General features: G+C 46.3%; 1 protein-coding gene across 6 annotated transcripts in view; it reads left to right on the top strand.

Annotated features, from left to right (window-relative positions):
* The window catches only part of LOC129855548 (microtubule-associated serine/threonine-protein kinase 2-like), a 270,030-nt gene that overhangs the window by 221,389 nt on the left and 21,267 nt on the right, over window positions 1-27,374 (top strand). For all 6 annotated transcript variants that reach the window (XM_055923332.1, XM_055923331.1, XM_055923329.1 and 3 more), the window contains 12 exons: window positions 8,825-8,900; window positions 9,130-9,339; window positions 18,088-18,189; window positions 20,938-21,239; window positions 21,521-21,729; window positions 22,074-22,212; window positions 22,346-22,478; window positions 23,040-23,205; window positions 23,362-23,586; window positions 24,101-24,210; window positions 24,318-24,472; window positions 24,852-25,174. In XM_055923332.1, coding sequence (XP_055779307.1) covers window positions 8,825-8,900; window positions 9,130-9,339; window positions 18,088-18,189; window positions 20,938-21,239; window positions 21,521-21,729; window positions 22,074-22,212; window positions 22,346-22,478; window positions 23,040-23,205; window positions 23,362-23,586; window positions 24,101-24,210; window positions 24,318-24,472; window positions 24,852-25,174 — 2,150 coding nt within the window. The remainder of the gene's footprint in view (window positions 1-8,824; window positions 8,901-9,129; window positions 9,340-18,087; window positions 18,190-20,937; window positions 21,240-21,520; window positions 21,730-22,073; window positions 22,213-22,345; window positions 22,479-23,039; window positions 23,206-23,361; window positions 23,587-24,100; window positions 24,211-24,317; window positions 24,473-24,851; window positions 25,175-27,374) is intronic.

The raw sequence follows: 27,374 nt of genomic DNA, 5'->3' as shown, positions 1-27,374 counted from the left end.
GCCACATTCATTCATGTGAGAGAGATGGCTACAGTTTGACGTGAAGGTACCAGGGAGAGATGGCTCGGGTATGGGTTTCTAAACAATGAGAACAGTCTAAACAGCAGATACTGTCTGTTGTGAATGACACAAATCCTGACCTTGACCCATTCCATACATCTGTTGTTTGTCATGAATATTCAGTAGGATGTACTTTGCTATAAAATGCTGTGGCTCAAATCCGCTCGTTGGGCTCTCAATGAATCATCTAGGGTTGGTTCGTCGACCAGCTTCATTATTGCAATAATTAATCTATGTTATTAATACGTTTTGAATAAAGTAATATCCTGATTGGTGATTGACCTTGTCTCTTCTCATTATTGATTCGAATTTCCACGACAACGCGAGCAAAGCCACTACACAACACAACACTAAATAATACATTAATTGCACTATAACGGTGACAAACGGTGCCCAGAAACTGTAAAAAGCTGTCCCAAAAGCAGAACTTTATTTTCAGCACCATGGAGTGAATCCTTACCACCGCTACACCTGGCTATCAGTGGAGCCTTGTCTGGCAGCAAAACAGTTCATTCAGCCTCATTTACTGCCTTTTTAAAAAACATAGCTGATATGGCTGACTTTCTTAAACAAATGTGGTTTCTACTGACAATTGAGATGTACAAACTATGGCATAAGGGAACGATGAGTGGATAAGAGGTCATCCGTAATTTCGATTAAGACATTAATGAGCAAGCTAAGATGGACGTAATCAATATAACTATTTGTACAGCGATAGAATTCAGAACATGGGCCGTTCTTACAGTATTGTCCCTGTACACCAAGTCAGAATCATAGGATAAATAAAGGGGACATATAAGCAGACAATGAAAGCTCTTACAATATTCGATGATGGCATTTCCTAAAACAGGCAAAAGGCTACATGTGCACCACCAAATCAGAACAGTCGGCTAAGTTATAAGGGGGAAAGGGGACAAATTATTAGGGTGAAGCACATGGGCTACTAGCAGCTTACTACACAACATAAACGTAGTATTACTTTCTTAGCTACAGTATACATATCTCCCTGGCATATTACACAAATTATGCAGCGGCACACAATTTGTGGGCATATTTTGTCAACCCTACACTCTGTGTTTTCTGCTGGCTGCCCCACCACCACAGAAAGCACTGAGCTAGGCTTAAACACCTGCATTTTGGAACTGCCTTACTCAAGAAAGCCAAAAAAAAGACCATGTTTGGATGTGGCTCCATTAACTCAATTATGTTTGGGGGACATTGTTTGCAAACTGATATGTGACATGTATTAATGGCAAAATAACATGCAGGTGGGGCTCAAAACCCTGAATGACGTGTCGCCACTGCAACGGTCAGAAAATCTATTCAGTCTATTCAAACGTTACAACTCGCCGGTTCACACATTATTTTTGCTTATATTACATTTTTTCTACCTTCCCGAAAATAGCTCTAAGCTTTTGTGGCAACTGATGTGTCCTGTCCTTCAGTATCAAACTGCATGTAACAGTGCTACAACCCCAGGCAATATCAGTAGCCTAGTTAAACTGCATTCTGTGCCCAGCTTCGCACCCTGACCAACGCGAGGTAGGCGGCCTGTTCTTGATCTTGCTGAACCTTCAGCATTCAAATGCTAAAATGGCCTGTGTGATATTTGGCTTTATTAGTTGACAAAATACTGTATGTATACGGAATAAAAATATAAACGCAACATGCGACAATTTCAAAGATTTTACTGTTACAGTTCATATATCATTCAATTAATTCAATTGAAATACATTGATGGATTTCACATGACTGGGAATACAAATATGCATCTGTTGGTAGGGGTGTCGATCAGAAAATCAGTATCTGGTGTGACCACCATTTGCCTCAGGTTGTTGATTGTGGCCTGTGGAATGTTGTGCCACTCCTCTTCAATAGCTGTGGGAAGTTGTTGGATATCGGCGGGAACTGGAACATGTTGTCGATCCAGAGCATCCCAAACATGCTCAACAGGTGACATGTCTGGTTAGTATGCAGGCCATGGAAGAACTGGGACATTTTTAGCTTCCAGGAATTGTGTACAGAACCTTGCGACATTGGGGCATGCATTATCATGCTGAAATATGAAGTGATGGCGGATAGAACACACCTCCAGGATGTGTAAGGGCTATTTGACCAAGAAGGAGAGTGAGCCCCACCCTCTTCAACATATACTGTATATCAATCAGTTGGCGAGAGCACTAGAACAGTCTGCAGCACCCGGCCTCACCCTACTAGAATCTGAAGTAAAATGTATACTGTTTGCTGATGATTTGGTGCTTCTGTCACCAACCAAGGAAGGCCTACAGCAGCACCTAGATCTTCTGCACAGATTCTGCCAGACCTGGGCCCTGACAGTAAATCTCAGTAAGACCAAAATAATGGTGTTCCAAAAAAGGTCCAGTCGCCAGGACCACAAATACAAATTCCATCTAGACACCGTTGCCCTAGAGCAAGCAAAAAACTATACAAACCTCAGCCTAAACATCAGCGCCACAGGTAATTTCCACAAAGCTGTGAACGATCTGAGAGACAAGGCAAGAAGGGCATTTTATGCCATCAAAAGGAACATAAAATTCGACATACCAATTAGGATCTGGCTAAATATACTTTAATAATTTATGGAACCCATTGCCCTTTATGTTTGTGAGGTCTGGGGTCCGCTCACCAACCAAGAATTCACAAAAGGGGATAAACACCATATTGAGACTCTGCCTGCAGAATTCTGCAAAAAAATATCCTCCGTGTACAACGTAAAACACCAAATAATGCATGCAGAGCAGAATTAGGCCGATACCCGCTAATTATCAAAATTCAGAAAAGAGACGCTAAATTCTACAATTACCTAAAAGGAACTGATTCCCAAACCTTCCATAACAAAGCCATCACCTACAGAGAGATGAACCTGGAGAAGAGTCACCTAAGCAAGCTGGTCCTGGGGCTCTGTTCACAAACACAAACAGACCCCACAGAGCCCCAGGACAGCAACACAATTAGACCCAAACAAATCATGAGAAAACAAAAAGATAATTACTTGACACATTGGAAAGAATTAACAAAAAAACCCGAGCAAACTAGAATGTTATTTGGCCCTAAACAGAGAGTACACAGTGGCAGAATACCTGACCACTGTGACTGACCCAAACTTAAGAAAAGCTTTGACTATGTACAGACTCAGTGAGCATAGCCTTGCTATTGAGAAAGGGTGCACACTGCCCACAAAATGAGGTGGTAACTGAGCCGCACTTACTAACCTCCTGCCAAATGTATGACCATATTAGAGACACATATTTTCCTCAGATTACACAGATCCACAAAGAATTTGAAAACAAACCCGATTTTGATAAACTCCCATATCTACTGGGTGAAATACCACAGTGTGCCATCACAGCAGCAAGATTTGTGACCTGTTGCCACAAGAAAAGGGCAACCAGTGAAGAACAAACACCATTGTAAATGCAACCCATATTCATGTTTATTTATTTTCCCTTTTGTACTTTATCCATTTGCACATCGTTACAACACTGTATATATACATAAGGCAAAGGGTGGCTACTTTGAAGAATCTCAAATATTAAATATATTTTGGTTACTACATGATTCCATGTGTTATTTCATGGTTTTGATGTCTTCAATGTAGAAAATAGTACAAATAAAGAAAATCCTTAAATAAGTGTCCTAACTTTTGACTGGTACTGTATCTTCATTGGCTATGTCATAGCTAATTTGTAAATGATAAATATTGATACATTACTAACTCAAACACTTAATGTGCAAAAATGACAAGTTAGTTAGTGGCTCATGGTGATTTCAGAACCAAAACGTGGGGGGGGGGGGAAATATAGGCTACATTGCCCCCCCCCTAATGTGATAATGTGATAGACAGCTCAGGTATCTACATAGTACATATACCATAGACATACATATTTTACACATATTTTACACATATTTTACACGATATATCGTGCATCCCTAGACAGGACTGCATGTGTTTTTTCCCCCCCTTAACATTCTCAGTAAACCCTAAACACTGTTGTACGTGAAAATCCCAGGAGGCCCGTCCGTTTCAGAGAAACTAGAACCGGTGTGCCTGTTACCGACGATCATACCACACTCAAAGTCACTTTCTAACGTTTAATCGAACAGTAACTGAATGCCTCGATGCCTGACCTTGACGCGCGCACACACACACACACACACACACACACACACACACACACACACACACACACACACACACACACACACACACACACACACACACACACACACACACACACACACACACACACACACAGTCAGCTCAGAAAGATCCAGCTCAGCAGCAAATTTTAATTTAGAATGGAAAACGAATGTGTTTATGCATCAAATGTTACTGCATCGAATCGAACCAAATCGAATAATTTCAAACTATAACGTATCGTTCCTGTATTTTATCAGAGCCCATGAATCTAGATCCGTATCGAATCGTCTTGAAAGGGAAAGATGCACATCCCTAGGGAAAGCACGGGAGGGAGTGAGAGAGGGAGGACAAAGCTGAGTCTCAGACCAGCTAATTAAAATTAAAGAAAGAAGCAATCATATGCTCATTTCATGGCCTTATCATCAGCCATGCTGAGAGTGGTGACGGCAATGCTTATTCTCCTGTCCTTCCTATCTCTCTACCTCTCCCTCTCACTCTATCCATCTCTGTATCTCACCTCTCTCTCTCTCTCTCCGTCTTTCTCTCTTTCCCTCTCTCTTTCTCTTCTCTCTCTCATTCTTCTGGAGTTGTAGAAATAATCTCAACATGTTCATCCATCATAGGCTTGTCATATCCAGCGGTGGGTCCTGTTTTAATGAGCAGCACAGAGCCTCGCAGACAGAAACAGAGACAGTCACACACACACACAGTCACAGACGGTGTATTTAATTAAACACTTCTACCCTTCCCTCAGCAGCTCAGCCCTTCATTTTGGGTGTTCCCTTGTTGGATTTATTACCCATGTCATTAACGTCTCATCGAATGGGGCTCTGAGGTGAATGGGTCTCTGAGGTGCTCCCACACACAAACACATACATACGGTGGCTTGTGAGAGTATTCACCCCCCTTGGCATTTTTCCTATTTTGTTGCCTTACAACCTGGAATTAAAAATGTTTGGGGGTTTGTATCATTTGATTTATACAACATGCCTACCACTTTGAAGATGCAAAATATTTTTTATTGTGAAACAAACAAGAAATAAGACAAAAAAACAGAACTTGAGCATGCATAACTATTCACCCCCCACAAAGTCAATACTTTGTAGAGCCACCTTCTGCAGCAATTACAGCGGCAAGTCTTTTGCGGTATATCTCTATAAGCTTGGCACATCTAGCCACTGGGATTTTTGCCCATTCTTCAAGGCAAAACTGCTCCAGCTCCTTCAAGCTGGATGGTTTCCGCTGGTGTACAGCAATCTTTAAGTCATACCACAGGTTCTCAATTGGATTGAGGTCTGGGCTTTGACTAGGCCAGTCCAAGACATTTAAATGTTTCCCCTTAAACCCCTCGAGTGTTGCTTTAGCAGTATGCTTAGGGTCATGGAAGGTGAACATCCATCCCAGTCTCAAATCTCTGGGAGACTGAAACAGTTTTCCCTCAAGAATTTCCCTGTATTTAGCGCCATCCATCATTCCTTCAATTCTGACCAGTTTCCCAGTCCCTGCCGATGGAAAAACATCCCCACAGCATGATGCTGCCACGACCATGCTTCACTGGGGATGGTGTTCTCGGGATGATGAGAGGTGTTGGGTTTGCGCCAGACATAGCGTTTTCCTTGATGGCCAAAAAGGAACATTTTTGTCTCATCTGACCAGAGTACCTTCTTTCATATGTTTGGGGACTCTCCCACATGCCTTTTGGCAAACACCAAATGTGTTTGCTTATTTTTTACTTTAAGCAATGGCTTTTTTTCTGGCCACTCTTCCGTAAAGCCCAGCTCTGTGGAGTGTAAGGCTTAAAGAGGTCCTATGGACAGGTACTCCAATCTCCACTGTGGAGCTTTGCAGCTCCTTCAGGGTTATCTTTGGTCTCTTTGTTGCCTCTCTGATTAATGCCCTCCTTCCCTGGTCCGATCTGTACTTCTCCACAACTTTGTCCCTGACCTGTTTGGAGAGCTCTTTGGTCTTCATGGTGCCACTTGCTTGGTGGTGCCCCTTACTTAGTGGTGTTGCAGACTCTGGGGCCTTTCAGAACAGGTGTATATATACTGAGATGATGTGACAGATCATGTGACACTTAGATTGCACACAGGTGGACTTTAATTCACAAATTATGTGACTTCTGACGGTAATTGGCTGCACCAGATCTTATTTAAGGGCTTCATAACAAAGGGGGTGAATACATATGCACGCACCAATTTTCAGTTATTTTTTCATTCCACTTCACCAATTTGGACTATTTTGTGCATGCCCATTACATTAAATCCAAATAAAGATCTATTTATTAAATTACAGGTTGTAATGCAACAAAATAGGAAAAACGCCAAGGGGGATGAATACTTTTGCAAGGCACTGTACATACACCTCCCTGCCCCTCACACACACACACACACACACACACACACACACACACACCCCTCCCTGCCCGGCCTCTTCTCTGTCACGGTCAATTAGGTCCTTCATTTCCCCAGTCGCATGCCTCACTGGTGTTGGGGCAATGTTATTCTCTCTCTTTCTCTCTCTCTCACTCTCTTCTCTCTCTCTCTCTCGCTCTGATTCACTTAATTTACCCTCTTAATCATCCTCTACCTTTTCCTTTTGAGCACCCTTTTCACGTAATCTGACATCAGTGTTTAAAAAGCTCACACTGCCAATTCACCCCTTTTTAAAACGCTAATCCTTTAAGAGAAATCGTGTTGTGCTACAGTATATAAATGAATAGCGACAACAGGATTCAATGGTCTTCAAAGTTAAGTTTATTTCAGAAATCTTCTCAGCCTATTAACACACAGGCTTATACTGTCGATCCAAACCTTTCCTCCCACAAGTATAATTTGAGGCTGTGTTCAAGGTCGTTTCTCAAATTACTTCTGAGCATACTTTTCTAGGCTGTCAGTCTGACGTTATTCATTCTCAGGGACCTTAATGATTCTATTAGCAGCTCATTTGGATGTGAGGTTTATTCAATGAAGTCACATATCACTCAAAGCAACTCCACTCACAGACAAAGGAAAGGGGGGTTGGAAAATATCCTTAAAATATTTGAGTATTTATGAAGCAGCCGCTGTGCATCAATCTCCGTCGGAGCTAACCTTTGGTTGCTGTGGCAGCAGTGGCATGGCTATGATTTTGTGTTTCTGAGTGAATGTAAGAAAAAATAAAAAGAACAGAGGTGTGTGGCAGGACTCAGAGCTGAGAATGTTTCTCCTCTCGGTTCGTGAAGATGACTGGCATATATTTTATTTTTTTAAGTAGACAGTTCTACTAAAGTAGTATGTTATGCGTGTGTGAGAGAAGCAGAGGAAATTCAAATATGTTCTGAGAAGCTCACCTTTGCGCAAGCATGTTAAGATGGTGCTAAACAGCTCCTATTGAGTCGACCTCATATGTCACGTACAGTGTGATCTCATGCAATTGAGCTGGGTAATAGGCAATAGAATGGTTCATAAGATGAGCGAGCTGTCGGCGGAGGACTATAGGCAATACCTCATCCCCCTGGTCACATGACCACACCTCCACACGACAAACAGATGACTCACACAAACAGTCACATCTGTGGACCCCAAAATTCAAATTTGCGCCGGCCACACATTCCCCCACCGCTTCCAATACACCGCTACATGACACAGCCGCTCAGATTGGAATGTCTCTCTCTCTCTCTCCCTCTCTCTCTCTCTCTCTCTCTCTCTCACACACACACACACACACCATGTCTCAGAAGGGAGTCTCATTGTCGCCTCATTGCTTCAGACAGAACCCCAGCTTATTCTCTGCGGTGGTGGTGTGAGTGAGAGACAGAAAGGTCATGGCTGTCTCCATTTGTTCCTGCTAGCCAGACTTTTGATGTGGAGAGCGAGATGGAGAGAGAGAGAGAGAGAAGGGGCTGATGCACACAGACTAAATGAGCCATCACCGCTCCACATCACGCTCCCCGGGGAACTGACCTTTCCAGCCATAGACATCCACCAGTATGAAATCCTCGATGAAGTCCTGACAGACAGATAGGGTCCTCAGACTGACTCTCAGACACACTGTCAGGAACATAACGCACCAATCCCCTGCCTGGTCTCAAGAGCCATCAGCTCTCCATGTGTGTGTGACTACAGTATGTGTGCAGCCATGTATGCCCATGTCTGTGTTTCTGACCTAAGAGCTGTCATCCTCTTCAATGTATCTCATGCCTTCTCTGTGTGACCTGACCTCCCTCCATCCACAGTATCCCTCTGCTGGTGGCTTGGGACTTGGAGCTCACTTCTGTCATGCTGTACTGCAGCTCAGGGATACTGGAAAACACAGACCCCTACTACCATGCAGTATACTAGTCTCTCTGGACTGGTGTAGACCAGTCCACCAAGCTACAGTCTCTCTGGACTGGTGTAGACCAGACCACCAAGCTACAGTCTCTCTGGACTGGTGTAGACCAGACCACCAAGCTACAGTCTCTCTGGACTGGTGTAGACCAGACCACCAAGCTACAGTCTCTCTGGACTGGTGTAGACCAGACCAACAAGCTACAGTCTCCCTGGACTGGTGCAGACCAGACCACCAAGCTACAGTCTCTTCGTTTTCCACTCATATCTCTGTATGTTTGTCTTCTTTCAGCCCTGGTCGCTCACCCATTTCCTTTGACCATGAGATCGTCATGATGAACCATGTCTATAAGGAGCGCTTTCCCAAGGTAACTTCCCATAAAAAAATGTTTTTTAATTATTCATTCATATCAGTCTTAACATTTGTTTACTATGACTTAGTTGACATTAATAGATTCAGAAATTAATAACCTAGAATTAAAATCTTAACCAATTTATGACAGTTCTTCAATTAGCTTTTCCATTGTAATAAAGCTCACTATGAGCTGCCTGGAAGGTGAGTATACGTGAGTCAACTCTCCCCGCTCTCGTCCCCAGGCCACGGCTCAGATGGAGGACCGTCTGGCTGACTTCCTATCGTCCTCGGCCCCTGACAAGGTGATGCCCCTGGCCGACGGGGTCCTCAGCTTCATCCACCACCAGGTCATAGAGCTGTCCAGAGACTGCCTGGATAAAAGCCGCGAGGGCTGCATCACCTCACGCTACTTTTACGAGCTGCAGGAGAACCTGGAGAAACTGCTACAAGACGTGAGTGGACTGTTTTTTTTCCTTTTGGGAGTTAAGGTGGATTTGAGGAGTTTCATCCTTTGCACTGATATTCTCCAACGTCAGTAGGATAATTCATTGAGTGACGATATCGTCCAATTCGTTTTAATTTAGACACCTGTTTGTTAACCCCCGTCACGCATGGTTTCACTAAGGTCCTCACTCATCATCATTAAGCCTGTCAAGTCTGTCAGGCAGGTCGTCAACACATGGTGATGTCATAGGATGAGGACTCCACTTTGACCCGTTTAGGTCATCGGCAAAACATAAACACCCTTCCTCTCTCCTTCTCCCCCTCCCACCCTTCCCCTCTCTCTCTCTTTCTGTCCATATGGGACACATTCCCCCACACCTGCCACCGATATGTTAGTCACAAGACGGGTTGGTCTGTGTTAGGATTTGAGGGACATTCAATAGTGTGTGTGTGTGTGATGTCACTGATGTCTCTGTTATATCAGTTACAGTGACGGGGTGCTCACGGTTGTGACATTATTGCTCCCAGTGGCCTCGTCCGACGCCCCCCAGTCGACGGAGGGTCTCCTCTCCCTGATTCTAATTTCATGGCCCAGCAGTCAGCAGGGGTGATGGATGAATCTCCCAGACACCCAGGAGGAGGGGTGCACCGAGAAAGAGGGAGCGAGACTAAGGGAGGGAGGGAGAGAGAGAGAGAGACAAAGTTAGGGAGGGAGGGAGCGAGGGATGAAGCCATAGGAGGAGGGGTCTGCGGGGAGTTTTCCAGTCTTGGATTGGCTGTTTAAACCGTCCTGTGTTTGGGCTGATGCCTGTTAGAATGTGGTTTGTGTGTGAGAGACAGAGAAAGAAAGAAAGAAGCAGACAGAGTATTAACCCCACGAGAACCACATGCTGGCCAAATTTGGAGAACAGAAAGAACGTTGTATCGCCTTCAGGGAACTAATTGGGCGACATGGTTCGGGGGGCTTAGCAGAGCGCAGTAGGTGACGGCGATGTAAACGTGCTGTGGAATGAGGCAGTGAACAGGTACCCAGAGCGGAGGGATCCGGATGGCCAGCGTCGCGTTTTTTCCCCCCGTTATTTCCATCGCTCTGGCCCAGGATGATGTGTCGTGTGTCGTGGCAGAGGAGGCTGGAGGAAGAGGAGGTGCTGCAACATGTTTTGGAGCAGAGGGAGTGGAGGAGAAAGTGGAGCACACTCACATGGGAGTGGGATCACAACGCTTTTCCAGTTAAGTTGTTGTCTGTTTGCGGTTGGGGGCGATGTTTGGATTGAGGTCAGGCCAAGGTCTCTGCTGGACCGTCTAGGTTGGTTACAGGTATATCTGTGACAAGGGATAGGCATGGTATCGCGAAAGTTAATGCTTATTATTTAGTAGCAAATGGTATTGCATACTTCAACTTTGTGGGCTTAAAAAAGGTCACCGACCTCTTGACACATGTTGTCTGCTACGCACCTTAGTATGTTGATTCAGTGTATGTTATTTGGCACCTACATGCAGTCAGTCCATGTTGTGAGCCAGTTGTAGCGGTCAGTGCTCTTCTCCATTGTCTTGTTCTTCACCCCTCTAACCCTTTCCCCCTTTCAGTCTCTGTCTAGTCACAGCTCCAGGCCACTACTCTAACCCTCCTCTAGCCAGGCCAGGCCATCCATCCATTCCCATATATCCATTCACCCCACGCGGCGACACCATTAAAAACGTCACAGGAGACCACCTGATCCACCTCAACCCCTACCTCGACCTCGGGCCTGACTGACTTGTCACCATAGCAACCCCCGCCTCTGGCCCAAGGAGGACCCCTGTGTAGACTTTAGAGGCCCAGGTCACCTGAGGTGGGGATTGAGGTAGTTAGCCAGCTAGGCTGCCTGCTCAGCACTCTCCATCAGTCACAGTGTGTCAGAGGTGGTCCTTCGGCTGGCTTGGCCATCACTCACTGGTAGTCAGGTCTCACAGGCAGTTTAGAAGATGCACACACTCGCACAGACGCACAACACACACAAAGCCACACACATTTGCACACACATACAGAGACACTAGGGGTGTGCCGATCGTATCCGTTTTATCACACTTGATACTCGGATTTGCTCTTGATCAGAAAACACGGACGTGCGCTTTAAATGCTGCTAAAGTCTATACCTCAAGTGCACATTACTGCTCTATCACTCAGAGCGCATCATTATGTTCCTTCACTCATTGACGCACCTTATTAAACGACCCGACAGGTGGAAACTTACTTAGTCCTATTCAATTATCAACGAAATAGGCTAATAAATAGCTTAATGTATGGCTGGCTACTAGTGCCTGCATTTATTATAGACACAGATTTAAATGAAGGTAGGCTAATTCTCTTGACCCCGTATATTGTTTCACTTTCGAGAGGAGCAAAACTTATCTCTCCTGACACTTATGCCACAACATTTGTATAATCAAAATAAACTACATTTGTAATTTTATTTTCGAATGATATGTCGCCCGGTAAACATGCCTGGGCGAGAATAACTAATAATAGCAAGCATGTATGGGCTTGGATCACGAAATAACGACAGATATTGTCAGCAATGGAATAATTATACGGACAGACAAAGTGCGCATACTAAACAACGCCACGGTGATGGACAAATTGACCATATAACCTCAGCAAAGTCGACAGGAAACAACTAGGTTGAATAACAATGACTAGCTACGGATCCTGATTAACACAATGTTTAGAGAAGGGGAGACTTGTGCTCTGAGACGAGTGACTGTGAGTGAGTGAAACAGAACCGCGTGTTTTTCTGTGTGGTGAAATGAGAGCAGAAAGAGAGCGGCTTGTTCTAATCCAATCGTTGCAGCTGGCTCAACCGATACCCTGTCCTTTTCTTTATAGACAGATGAACTAGCCAATAGTTGTTTGGAGCACACTGCCCTTCACACTGTTTGAGTGAAAGAGAGACATGTGCTGCCAGCTGAAAATTACTTTTTTTCAGAGCACAGATAATTACAATAAATACTTGCGTCATAATCATATCCGTTACGATACTCGTTTTGTCCGAGACACTCTTCTCTCTCTCTCACACACACACACCAACTGTCTCTCACACTGACACAGCGTAGTTAATTAGCCGTTGTGAGTGTGAATGACGGTCCCACCGCTGCCCATTACTCACCAATCACTTGTCTATAATGGGAGGAGATCCTCCATTCCTCCCTCCATCTTCAGCACTTTGGTGCTTTCATTACCTTTATAAATTATTCAGGAGCTGATTGGAGCCCCTAGGGCCCCCACTGCCTGCCTACCTAGCAGCCTGTCTTGCTGCCTGGCTGTCTTGTCTGCCTGCCTAGCTGCCTGCCTGGTCAGCCTGCCTGCCTGTCTGTGTGTGTCTGTCTGCCTGCCTGTGTCTGCCTGCCTGGTCAGCCTGCCTGCCTGTCTAGCTGTGTGCATGAGCTGCCTGCCTGCCTGCCTGGTCTGCTTGCCCCCCTAGCTGCCTGCCTGGTCAGCCTGCCTGTCTGTCTAGCTGTGTGCATGAGCTGCCTGCCTGCCTGGTCTGCCTGCCCCCCTAGCTGCCTGCCTGGCCAGTCTGCCTGCCTGCCTAGCTGCCTGCCTGGTCCGTCTGTCTAGCTACCCGCCTGTCTGCCTGTCACTATGGGATGTTTCTATTAGCCCGTGGCCGACACCTGGCCAGGCCTTGTTTATTAACAGGCTCTGGCTCTCTATTAGGCTGCCTTCCACCAAACCTACCTGATGGATGTGTGTTTTACACACTAACACTTTGTCTGTCTTCCTCCCCATCGGTGTTTTCTAGTTAGCAGAGGTGCTCTCTAGGTGGTTTTCTGTGGTAAATGACTCTGTCCAAACTGACAACATGTTCCATGGTATATTTTCACTGTATCAGTGAGGTCATTCTGCTTTAGCTTGCTAGCTACTTCTCAGTTTCAGTCTGTATTGTATGTTTAAGTGATAATGCCAGAGAAGCCGGTGTTTGCAGGAAATATTGGTACGGATGTTCGTCGAGGGCCAGCAAACCGTGCCAATATATCCCCCAGACACTGGCTTTGAGGGCATTATCACTTTTATACAACGGGTCACCAACATATTCAAATAATGATTGACATATTTATTAAAAACGTTATTTTTATGCATTTATTTGAACTATTTCATCCTTACAGAAGATATAGTCCCGACACAAATGTAGGGTTGCTACCCAAGCCAGCTGGTCGTTCGTTCTATCGGTTCGGTTGCCAGAGACGCGACCTAATCGTTCGGTCTTTTTGTTCTGTACCTATGGACGAGACTCAGTAGTTCGTTCTAAATGTTCCATTGCCATACTGGCTGGCAACGTTCTTATCCCTTGCTTGCTAGCTAGCCAACTACGGCTAACTTACAGTCACGTCAAACATTGCAGCCAGAATAACAACATTGTGATGGCATTTGTATTTGTTTAGGCAGTTTTCCAATGACATTTATTTGGACACATCCATAACAGTGAGCTAATGAGGCGCGATTTCGCCTGGCATAGAAAATGTGCTATCTCGTCAGGACACTGTTGTTCAGAGGAGCTAGCCAACAACACATCTGACACAATATTTTCAAACTGTCACGATCGTGTGGGGGATTGACGGACCAAAACGCAGCAGTTGGAAAATAAGCCATCTTCTTTTATTTTAAAAGATGACAAAAAATAAACACGAAACACTTTAACAAAACGAACAAAACAACAAAACGACCGTGAAGCTACAAACGTTGTGCACATACATACAGGCTACAAACGTTCTACATAGACAATTACTCACCACCAATGAGAGCCTATGGCTACCCTAAATAAGGCTCCCAATCAGAGACAACCGAAATCAGCTGTCTCTAATTGGGAACTCATTCAGGTAACCATAGACTCTCCTAGATAACTAAACATACATAGACAACGCTAGACATCTACACTCAACACAAACCCATATACTACACCCCATAACCCCTTTACCATATAAACACCCAAAACCAACAAAACATAAACATTCCCCATGTCACACCCTGACCTAACTAAAATAATAAAGAAAACAAAGAATACTAAGGCCAGGGCGTGACATAACCCCCCCCTTAAGGCGCGAACTCCGGGCGCACCATACACAGTCTAGGGGAGGGTCTGGGTGGGCTTCCCTCCACGGTGGCGGCTCCGGCTCTGGTCGTGGTCCCCACTTCACCACAGTCCCTAACCACCTCCTTAGCTTCTTCAAAATGACCCCTCTCCACATTAATCCCATTGCATTAAGGGGGAGTTCCGGACTAAGGGACAGCTCCGGACTAAGGGCCAGTACCAGGGTAAGGGGCAGTACCAGGGTCAGGGGCAGTACCAGGGTCAGGGGCAGTACCAGGGTAAGGGGCAGTACCAGGGTAAGGGGCAGCACCAGGGTAAGGGGCAGCACCAGGGTAAGGGGCAGCACCAGGGTAAGGGGCAGCTCCGGACTGAGGAATGGCAGCTCCGGACTGAGGAATGGCAGCTCCGGACTGAGGAATGGCAGCTCCGGACTGAGGAATGGCAGCTCCGGACTGAGGAATGGCAGCTCCGGACTGAGGGACTGCAGCTCCGGACTGAGGGACTGCAGCTCCGGACTGAGGGACTGCAGCTCCGGACTGAGGGACTGCAGCTCCGGACTGAGGGACTGCAGCTCCGGACTGAGGGACTGCAGCTCCGGACTGAGGGACTGCAGCTCCGGACTGAGGGACGGCCCATGGCTGGCTGACAGATGTGGCTGCTCATGGCTGGCTAACGGATCTGGCTGCTCATGGCTGGCTAACGGATCTGGCTGCTCATGGCTGGCTGACTGATCTGGCTGCTCATGGCTGGCTGACGGATCTGGCTGCTCATGGCTGGCTGACGGATCTGGCTGCTCATGGCTGGCTGACGGATCTGGCTGCTCATGGCTAGCTGACGGATCTGGCTGCTCATGGCTAGCTGACGGATCTGGCTGCTCATGGCTAGCTGACGGATCTGGCTGCTCATGGCTAGCTGACGGATCTGGCTGCTCATGGCTAGCTGACGGATCTGGCTGCTCATGGCTAGCTGACGGATCTGGCTGCTCATGGCTAGCTGACGGATCTGGCTGCTCATGGCTAGCTGACGGATCTGGCTGCTCATGGCTAGCTGACGGATCTGGCTGCTCATGGCTAGCTGACGGATCTGGCTGCTCATGGCTAGCTGACGGATCTGGCTGCTCATGGCTGGCTGACGGATCTGGCTGCTCATGGCTGGCTGACGGATCTGGCTGCTCATGGCTGGCTGACTGATCTGGCTGCTCCTGTCTGGTTGGCGGCTCTGGCAGATCCTGTCTGGTTGGCGGCTCTGGCAGATCCTGTCTGGTTGGCGGCTCTGGCAGATCCTGTCTGACGGACGGCTCTAGCGGCTCCTGTCTGGCTGGCGGCTCTAGCGGCTCCTGTCTGGCGGACGGCTCAGTGGGCTCATGGCAGACGGGCGGCTTTGCAGGCTCATGGCAGACGGGCGGCTTTGCAGGCTCATTGCAGACGGATGGCTCAGATGGCGCTGGGGAGACGGATGGCTCAGATGGCGCTGGGGAGACGGATGGCTCAGATGGCGCTGGGGAGACGGATGGCTCAGATGGCGCTGGGGAGACGAGCAGTTCAGTCATCGCTGTGCAGACGGCAGACTCCTGCCGGCTGAGGCGCACTGTAGGCCTGGTGCGTGGTGCCGGGACTGGTGGCACCGGGCTGGGGACACGCATCTCAGGGCTAGTGCGGGGAGCAGCAACAGGACGCACAGGACTCTGGGGACACACAGGAGGCTTGGTGCGTGGTTTAGACACTGGTGGTAAAGGGCTGGAGACACGCACCATATAGCTAGTGCGTGGAGGAGGTACTGGTGGTACTGGATTGGGGCGGGGAGGTGGCGTCGGAAATACCGGACCGTGCAGGCGTACTGGCTCCCTTGAACGCCGAGCCTGCCCAACCTTACCTGGTTGTATGCTCCCCGTCGCCTGACCAGTGCGGGGAGGTGGAATGACCCGCACCGGCCTATGTAGGCGAACCGGGGACACCATGCGTAAGGCTGGTGCCATGTACGCCGGCCCGAGGAGACGCACTGGTGACCAGATGCGTTGGGCCGGCTTCATGACATACGGCTCAACGCTCAGTCTAGCCCGGCCGATACGTGGAGCTGAAATGTACCGAACCGGGCTATGCACGCGTACAGGAGACACCGTGCGCTCTACTGCGTAACACGGTGTCTGCCCGTACTCTCGCTCTCCACGGTAAGTACAAGGAGTAGGCGCAGGTTTCCTACCTGACTTCGCCACACTCCCTTTAAGGCCCCCCCCAAGAAATTTTTGGGTTGTACTCACGGGTTTCCAGCCTTGTCTCCGTGCTGCCTCCTCATATCGCCTCCTCTCGGCTTTCGCTGCCTCCAGCTCTTCACGAGGGAGGCGATATTCTCCAGGTTGAGCCCAAGGTCCCTTTCCTTCCAATTCGTCCTCCCATCTCCAGAAATCCTGTGTAGGTAGGTCCTGTTGCCGCCTTCCATGCCGCTTGGTCCTATGGTGAGTAATTCTGTCACGATCGTGTGGGGGATTGACGGACCAAAACGCAGCAGTTGGAAAATAAGCCATCTTCTTTTATTTTAAAAGATGACAAAAAATAAACACGAAACACTTTAACAAAACGAACAAAACAACAAAACGACCGTGAAGCTACAAACGTTGTGCACATACATACAGGCTACAAACGTTCTACATAGACAATTACTCACCACCAATGAGAGCCTATGGCTACCCTAAATAAGGCTCCCAATCAGAGACAACCGAAATCAGCTGTCTCTAATTGGGAACTCATTCAGGTAACCATAGACTCTCCTAGATAACTAAACATACATAGACAACGCTAGACATCTACACTCAACACAAACCCATATACTACACCCCATAACCCCTTTACCATATAAACACCCAAAACCAACAAAACATAAACATTCCCCATGTCACACCCTGACCTAACTAAAATAATAAAGAAAACAAAGAATACTAAGGCCAGGGCGTGACACAAACTGAAGCTGGAAAGACTGCAAACTAGCTACACTTCGTTTCATTTGACCTTTTTTCAATTGACATTTCTTTGTATATGTCCATTAAAATGGTGCCAGCTGATTCATGATTTCAACTGGCTGAGAAACAATGCTTGTGTTTGTTTTTTTCCATCTCCCGACACGTTCCTTACTATCGAATTGAAATATTGAAACAATGTTGCAAATGTCGGAGAGACAGACAGGAAATCTCCGCTGTTGAAAACTAAATGCTAGTCTAAGTTTTATAGTGGAGATCAAGTTTATAAATTGCCTGGCTGGGCTGATGAGACGGTGGATTGAGCAGTCAGTTGGAACAGAGTAAATAGGCATTTTAACATCATAGATTTAGCCAGTGTTAACTTGTGGAATAGACACCGGCTGGAATGCAGTTTTAACCAATCAATATTCACGATTAGACCCACCCGTTGTATAATGGAGTGTATCGACTGCGTGTATCTTCTCATCCTCTTTCCTGTGTCATCTATGAAGATGGACAGATAGGTGAAGCTGTTTTTATACGAAAAACCAAGTCTGGTTGATGTAGAATTGATTAGATACTACTGATTGTGTATAAACTATCTTTCTGATCATGTATAGACTAACACCATTCTATCTTTTCCTCTGAGGTGACTGTTGCCTATTGTGGCAAGTAGTACTGATGGTTCATACTACCAGTGTGCTCTCTAACTCTTCCTCTCTCCTCTCTGTGTCTAGGCTCACGAGCGCTCTGAGAGTGTGGAAGTCACATTTGTGACCCAGCTGGTGAGGAAGCTGATGATCGTCATCGCTCGGCCGGCACGCCTGCTGGAATGTCTGGTAAGAGGAACGAGAGGGGGGAGATGGGGAATTATCGGAGGTGTTTCCCAACAATGTTTCCTTCAAATGAATGAACATCTCACACCTACGTGCTTACCGGAGGGAGATTCGATGATGAATGTCTATATGACGGTTTTCAAGATGACATAAAAAATAAATGTTCCTATTTTTCTCGTAAATTGGTTCCTATTTGCAAGACAGTCATTTTCTTCCTATAGTTCATAAGCCACCTAGCCATTTACTCCTAATTGTGTGGCAACTCAACCATTAGTATTATTGTCATCTGTCCTCAGAGGCAGATGCACTGCACGTGCAACAGCCTACAACACATACGTTTATGTATCACCCATAGGAGCTCCCTCCCGTCCATCCAGCCACCCAGCTCCGTTTCTCAAGCAGCCCAAGCATGCGGCTGCTCTCTGCCCAGCTAGGGAGAGGGCAGTGGGGGTAGAGACGGTGCTTCATCACCCCCTCCTCCTCCTCCATGGCTAAGCAGCTGGAACCATCCCTCCACCTCATCACTCTCTCTGGAGCTGGGAGGTAGGGAGAGAATGACAGAGAGGGGGGTGGAGAGAGGGAGAGGCTGCCCCTGTGCTTACATCGGTATTTTTGACTAATCACATGCAGCCGATCCTGTGACAACACACACAATGGGTTTTTACAAATGGACGTACACACAGCTTGGAGAGAGGTGGTGGTGGGGGTACACTGGGTGGTAGAATACATATCGGCGAGTCCAGATCGGAGGATTCTGCAGTCACATGCGGTGTCCCACAGGGGTCAGTGCTGGGGCCTATCCTGTTTTTAATTTACATGCTCCCTCTGCTAAATACTCCGAGATTATAACATCAACTTCCACTTCTACGCTGATGATACCCAGGTCTACATTAACGCAAAACCGGACCCCATCTCTGCCCTAGCAAAACTCAGCAGCTCCCTAAAGGACATCAGGGCATAGATGAATGAGAATGTCATCCAGTTGAACAGTAGCAATACTGAGGCTATGCTTATTGGGAAAACCAAGCAGGTCACCAGTGCTGGAAACATCTGTCCTACAATCAATGGCCAGGCTATCTACCTGTCCTCTGTCATCTCCAACCTAGGAGTCAAGTTTGACCCTTTTCTGTCCTTTGAGGCCCACGTAAAACATAATTTTTCCATCTTGAAAACACTTTCCCGAGTGATACCAATACTCTCCCACGCCTTCATCTTCTCTCGGATTGACTATGGCAATGCTCTGTTTGAGGGCCTCCCAGCCAAATCACTACAGAGGCTCCGACTAATCCAGAACAGTGCTGCCAGGGTCCTGACCAGGACCAAGAAGTCTGACCACATCACCCTGATCCTGGCCCAACCCCACTGGCTCCCGGTCAACTACAGGATCGACCTAAAAATTCCAATGCTTGTATTTAAAGCCTTGAATGGAATGAGCCTCCCCTACATCAACAACCTCATCTCAATCAGCGAGCCACCTCACACTCTCCTCTCCAGCCACTCCCTACTGAGACACGTCTCCGAACTATCGGGGACCGAGCCTTCTGCTACCTAGCCCCTCGCCTATGGAATGCTCTCCCCGACCATCTGAGAGCTCGTCTGGGTACCGGTCTTTTTAGTTAACATTCCTTTCCACTCCATGGCATTGCCAAAGAGACTGCCTTTCGGCAATCTCAACATTCAATTTACAGCTGGATTTACAGTGGAGTTGCTCATTGGTTGTTGGAAATAGCATTAATATTTTCCATGACAACATGTGGAGCCTCTAAAATATAATTAAATTATAACAAAGTAAAAAATAAACATTTAGCTGTCAGCTAGGCATGTTGTTGTATTTTGCTTAAAATCAAAGCTAAGAGGTTTTGTGGTTAGAATTGCAGTAGCATTTATTGCAGCATGTATTTAGGTAGAGAATTTAGATGTGCGCTAGCAACTTTTGACAGATTGGTTTTGTCTGGACAAACAAAACATTTTGCTTAGTAACCGCATACCAACGTGTTCTGTGGAGAGAGAAAAAGTTATGGAATTCCAATATTTGGATAATCACTGTGATTGGAGGATAGCTGTGAGGGTTATCGAATCAGGATCAACTCCTCTGTTCTCTATTGCTCCTTAATGATAGAATGTTCACATTTGAAGATGACAGAAAGGCCAGTCTCTTTGGCAATGACAAGGAGTGGAATGTTCGCTAAAGAGACTTGTGCTCGGGCTATCTGAGAGCCGCTCCTTCACTCAGAGCTTTTAAAATGGGCCTTAAAACCCACTTCTACAGACTAGTTTTTTTCAGTCCTAGTCCCAATATAAAATGTATTTAGCACCTTGCCCAATATTGCTAATTTACCTTGAATCTAAATGAATGTTGTTCTCATTGTATACATATGTTGTTTTTTTCCCTCAGTAAAGCTTTGAGAACTCTGTAATGAAAAGTGCTATACAATTACATGTATTATTATTATTAGAAAGTCTTTGTCAGACGACAAGGAAATAAAGGAGTGTTCACATACTATACAGTACAGTACAGTGCTGTTGTGGATACTTTTGCAGTACATTCTCATTACCTCCTCTTGATTATGCGCTCCTGATTTGTGCTGTGGTTGAGCCAGTGAGCCACAACAAACAAACAAACAAACGCACACATTCCAACCTGTATTGCATGGGCTGAATGACTTTGGCTGATTATAACACCGTCTTCTCTAATCCCCCTCTCCTTTCCCTCCCTCTCCCCTTCCCCTTCGGTCTCTCCCTGGTGTACAGGAGTTTGACCCGGAGGAGTTCTACCACCTGTTGGAGGCAGCAGAGGGCCATGCCAAGGAGGGCCAGGGCATCAAGTCAGACATCCCCCGCTACATCATCAGCCAGCTGGGTCTCACCAGGGATCCCCTGGAGGAGATGGCCCAGCTGAGCAGCTACGACAGTGGGAACCCCGACACGCCAGAGACAGACGACTCTGTGGATAGTCGAGGAGCCACGGTACCTGTTGTAGCTCCCCCTAAAACCAAGGCCCCACGGGAGGAGGACTTTGAGAACATCAAGCTCATTAGCAACGGGGCTTACGGGTAAAGGCAGACAGCCAGAGAGGCAGGCTTGTACCTTTATAAGACAGTAGATAAAGACTGAAGCGTCCCCATGGGATCGTTAGCCCATGGCAATGACGATAATGATCATGATAGTTCTAACACTGTTGGCCACCCTTTAATTATTTATCTTCTCTTCCCCTTCTCTCTCTCTCACCCCTCTCTCTCTCCATTTCTCCAACCGCTGTCTGTCTCTTTCTCTCTCCCTCCCCCCTCTCTCCCTCTTCTTCCCTCCTCTCTCCCACAACCATTTCTCTCTGCAGGGCCGTGTTTCTGGTGCGTCACAAGGAGACGCGTCAGCGTTTTGCCATGAAGAAGATCAACAAGCAGAACCTAATCCTAAGGAACCAGATCCAGCAGGCCTTTGTAGAGAGAGACATCCTGACCTTTGCTGAGAACCCCTTCGTGGTCTCCATGTTCTGCTCCTTCGAGACACGCAGACACCTCTGCATGGTCATGGAGTATGTGGAGGGTAAGGGCTGATCATACGGCTCGTTTAAACACACAAACAAACAACAATGGACACCTCTGTATGGTCATGGAGTATGTCGAAAGTAACAGCTGCTCATACACACAGTTGACATACATCAGGGCTGGCCAACCCTTTCCCTGGAGAGCTACTAGTTATGCAGACTTTTGCTCCAAACACACCTGATCCAGCTAATGACGGCCCTGATGAGCAGCTAATTAGTAGAATCGGGAAGCGGCCCCCTTCTTCCTTACACATTGTGTACACACTGACACCGTTTCTTCCAACTTCATGTTTGTGAGTGGGGGTATATGTGTACTGACTGTCGTTGCCTCTGCCCTCCGCAGGTGGTGACTGTGCCACCCTGCTGAAGAACATTGGGGCTCTGCCTGTGGACATGGCACGCATGTACTTCGCTGAGACCGTGCTGGCACTGGAGTACCTCCACAACTATGGCATCGTACACAGAGACCTCAAACCGGACAAGTAACACACACAAGAAGGCTGTATCTGTCTTGCAACTTCATTTTGATACTTCATGGGCTTTAATATTCACCATCTCATAATGCTTCCATCTCTCTCTCTTTCTCTCTCTCCTTCCCGTACTTCCGTCCTGCAGTCTTCTGATCACTTCCATGGGCCACATCAAGCTGACAGACTTTGGCCTGTCTAAGATCGGTCTGATGAGCCTCACCACTAACCTGTATGAAGGACACATAGAGAAAGATACCAGGGAGTTCCTGGATAAACAGGTACAGAGAAAGACACCTCTGGCGCCCAGCCCATAACACCCTAACTCTGTCACTGGTCACTCAATCTTCCCTTATGTATAACGACGTGCATGACAGAAGTGTATGACGATGTGTACAGGTATGAGAACGAATGCAACACTGTGCCGTTAGAGTGTATCAAATCAAATCAAGTGTTATTGGTCACATACACGTTTAGTAGATGTTATTGCGGGTGTAGCGAAATGCTTGTGTTTCTAGCTCCAACAGTGCACTAATATCTAACAAGTAATATCAAACAATTTCACAACAATACACACAATACACACAAATCTAAAGTAAAGGAATGGAATTAAGAATATAGAAATATTTGGACGAGCAATGTCTGAGCGGCATAGACTAAAATACAGTAGAATAGAATACAGTATATACATATGAGATGAGTAATGCAAAATATGTAAACATTAAAGTGGCCAGTGATTTCAAGTCTATGTACATAAAGCAGCAGCCTCCAAGGCACGCGTGCTGTTTTCAGTTCTCTCCTTGCCTATACTTGACCCTTCCCCTCTGTGTGTGTATTACCAGGTGTGTGGTACACCAGAGTACATCGCCCCAGAGGTGATCCTGAGACAGGGCTATGGGAAGCCAGTAGACTGGTGGGCCATGGGGGTCATCCTCTACGAGTTCCTGGTGGGCTGTGCCCCTTTCTTTGGAGACACGCCAGAGGAGCTCTTCGGACAGGTCATCAGTGGTGAGTGCCAGAGATAACAGGAGCCCATTAACACAGGGATCTTTTTTTAACAGAGAAGAAATGACAGAGAAAAAATTGAAAAGTTATTGCTGTGTTTTCTAAACGAATGTGGGAAAAATGCATCTGACTAGAGTTTCTGCTTTCTGCTCTCTGTAGATGAGATCATATGGCCAGAGGAGGAGGAGGCTCTTCCTAACGATGCCCAGGACCTCATCTGTAAACTCCTCAGACAGAACCCTCTGGAGAGGCTGGGTACAGGCAGTGCATTCGAGGTGAAGCAACACCGGTTCTTCTACGACCTGGACTGGAACAGTCTGCTGAGACAGAAGGCAGAGTTCATCCCTCAGCTGGAGTCAGAGGAAGACACCAGCTACTTTGACAGTAAGTCACACCTATTCTACATGATATACAGTGCATTCGGAAAGTATTCAGACCCCTTCCCTTTTTCCACATTTTGTTACGTTACAGCCTTATTTTCTGAAATGGATTAAATTAATGTAATGTTTTTGCTTTGTCATTATGGGGTATTGTGTGTAGCTTGATAAGAGGAAAAAACTATTGAATCAATTTTAGAATAAGGCTGTAGCGTAACAAAAATGTGGAAAAAGTCAATGGGTCTGAATACTTTCCAAAGGCACTGTAGACGTACCTATACTAACACCCTGAACCTACCCTGCTATTCCTCTCCTCACACTCCATAGTCATTGAAATAATAGAATACCGTTTAAACAGTCGCTGTACTTCAACATAGAGCGTACCCTTCATAACTGCTCTACACACGCTGATTCTATCTTCCAGTCTCCGTGTACTGTGTCATGAAAATGAGTTTGTCATGTAACTTAATCTTGTTTTCCTCTTCTTTTTTTTCTCTCTCTCTCTCTCTCTCTCTCTCCAGCCCGTTCAGACAGGTACCACCACATGGACTCTGAAGATGAGGACGACACTAACGATGACGATCACGTAGAGATGCGCCAGTTCTCCTCCTGCTCGCCCCGCTTCAGCAAGGTAAACCATCGCTCGCACATACACACACACACACACACATTGACACACAACCGCCACTGCTGCAAATGTAATCACTCCGTGTACTCGATGTAATTAAAACGGTGTAGGTGTACAGCAGTATGGAGCGTCTGTCCCTCCATGAGGAGAAGCGGGCCACCCCGCCCAACAAGCGCAGCCTCAGTGAGGAGGGAGGAGAGCGCATCGACAGCCTCAGCGGGCTCAAGTCCAGAGACCGCTCCTGGCTGGTGGGGTCACCTGAGATGTGAGTATAGGGGCTCTTCTGAGGCCAGCAAACCAATGCCTAATTTACTATAGTGTATACTAATTATTTAAGTCTTCCACTATAGGAGGAGGTGTCTGTGTCTTGCATCAAATTAAATCAAATGTTATAAGTCACATGCACTGAATACAACAGGTGTCGACCTTACGGTGAAATGCTTACTTACAAGCCCCTAACCAACAATGCAGTTTAAAAAATATGAGTAAGAATGAGAAATATCACCAAAAACAGAACTGTAGCCTTATAGATTCTAAATCCCTAGCAATTTACTTAGTTAGGGTAGTTGACACAACCTTTTGACAAACACAATATTCTGTATGTTCTGCATGTGTAACGCCCCTCCTGTGTCTCCCTCCCACAGCCTGCGTAAGCGTCTGTCCGTCTCGGAGTCGTCCCATACTGAGAGTGACTCCAGCCCTCCTCTGGCGGTGCGTAGACGCTGCTGCTCCGCCATCATCGAGATGCCACGCTTCGCCATCTCCTCGGAGGAGGAAGGAGGGGTGGCCCCCAGTCGTAAGAGCCCCAGCCTGCTCAGCCAGACCCCCGGGGGAGTCAGGGGCCCCCGCAGTGAGGAGCTGCCCCTCTCCATCCCAGAGCTCCCCATAGAGAGAGAGCTGAAACTGGTCGAGTCCCCCACCACACCTGGGACCATCACCAGCCAGCTCAGCAGAGCCACAGTCACACGTAAGTACTGGCTAAACAATATACTCACTCTATAGATGGGTGTCTGCTTTGATTCCATTCACATGACCAGGGATGCAAACTAGTCATCTTTCGGGTTTATGTGACCTACGTGAATCGTGTAGATCTTTTTTTGGGGGGGGGGGGGTATTGGATCACTACTGGCTGTAAGCAAATGAGTGATGAGCGCTTGAAGCAATACTGGCTGTATCCAAGGCTCAGCCAATCGTTCACATAACAACAAAATGCAGCACGCGACTTAACTTCTCTAGGATAGGATAGTAGGCCAAAATCCAGAAAAAATGTAGCGCGCCAAATTCAAATATATTACTATAAAAATCAATCTTTCATGAAATCACACATGAAAGACACCAAATTAAAGCTACACATGTTGTGAATCCAGCCAACATGTCTGATTTCAAAAAGGATTTACGGGGAAAGCACACCAAGCAATTATGTTAGCTCAGTACATAGCCACAGAAAAACAGCCATTTTCCCAGCAAAATATAGTAGTAACAAAAAGCAGAAATAGAGATAAAATGAATCACTAACCTTTGAACATCTTCATCAGATGACACTCATATGACATCATGTTACACAATACATTTATGTTTTGCTCGATAATGTGCATATTTATATCCACAAATCTCGGTTTACATTGGCGACATGTTCAGAAATGCCTCCAAAATATCCGGAGTAATTACAGAGACCCATGTCAAATAACAGAAATACTCATCATAAACTTTGATGAAAGATACATGTTTTACATATAATTAAAGATACACTTGCTCTTAATGCAACCGCTGTGTCAGATATTTTTTTAACTTTACGTAAAAAGCACACCATGCAATAATCTGAGACGGCACTCAGATTTAACAACATTTCTCCGCCATGTTGGAGTCAACAGAAATACGAAATCATAAATATTCCCTTACCTTTGATTATCTTCATCAGAATGCAGTGCCAGGAATCCTAGTTCCACAATAAATCGTTGTTTTGTTCGATAATGTCCATTACTTATGTCCAATTAGCTAATTTTGCTAGCATATGTAGTACACATGTCCAAACGCTCGCGCAGATGCAGGCCAACGTCGGACGAAAACTTCAAAAAGTTATATTACAAGTCGAATAAACTGGTCAAACTTAGTAGAGAATCAATCTTCAGGATGTTGTTATCATATATATCCAATAACGTTCCAACCGGAGCATTCTTTTCGGTCTCTATAAGTAATGGAACGCATGGCGATATCATGAGGAAAGTGCGTCACCAGGAACTGGCACTCTGCCAGACCACTGACTCAAACACCTCCCATCCGGTCCCACAACACAACATAAGCTTCATTCCACGTTCTACTGACTGTTGACATCTAGTGGAAGGCGTAGGAAGTGCAAACAGATCCATATATTACAGGGAATTGAATAGGCGATGACTTTAACATCGACCACTCTCAGAATTCTCACTTCCTGTTTGGATATTTTTTGCCTGCCATATGAGTTCTGTTATACTCACAGATATCATTCAAACAGTTTTAGAAAGTTCAGAGTGTTTCCTATCCAATAGTAATAATAATATGCATGTATTAGCATCTGGGACAGAGTAGGAGGCAGTTCACTATGGGCACGCAATTCATCCAAAAGTGAAAATGCTCCCCCCTATATCAAAGAAGTTAAGAGAGAAGAGACAACCAATTTGCTAGTTACAGAATAAGTGTGCGAAGAGGTAGGTGAGAAGCCTGACCACTGAGACGGGGGTGAGAAGGTGATGAAGCGTACTTCATGAGCTGTATCCGAAAAACAACTGGCATTTGAAAAGTTTGAGGTGAGGGAGAAAGTGCGGTGCAACAAATCAATCATGTTAGCATTGTTAAGTATCTTGCTATAGTAGCTGGATCGAATTAACGTAAACTCACTCACTTTTCTACATCGCCTTTCTACATCGCCTCCATACAATTGACCTTATTTTAGCGCCCAAAAAACGTAATACTTCCAGATCAACTGTAATGTCAATACCATTGTAAAGCACAATTTCTCCCCTTTCCAACAGAATTCATGCCGAGACCTCCACGCTGCCCGTTTCTGCATGATTAAAAAGGCAATGAGCTCCTTCGGGTCTATTTAAAAATGGCGGGTGGGGAAGTGAAACTAATGCGTGGTAGTGAGAAGGAGAGGAGATGTGTGGGAAAACGCCTTTTTTTCACTGGAT

The sequence above is a fragment of the Salvelinus fontinalis genome, chromosome 5 (assembly GCF_029448725.1).
Source record: "Salvelinus fontinalis isolate EN_2023a chromosome 5, ASM2944872v1, whole genome shotgun sequence".
Taxonomy (NCBI): Eukaryota; Metazoa; Chordata; class Actinopteri; order Salmoniformes; family Salmonidae; genus Salvelinus; species Salvelinus fontinalis.
This window is presented reverse-complemented; position numbering and strand designations above follow the sequence as displayed.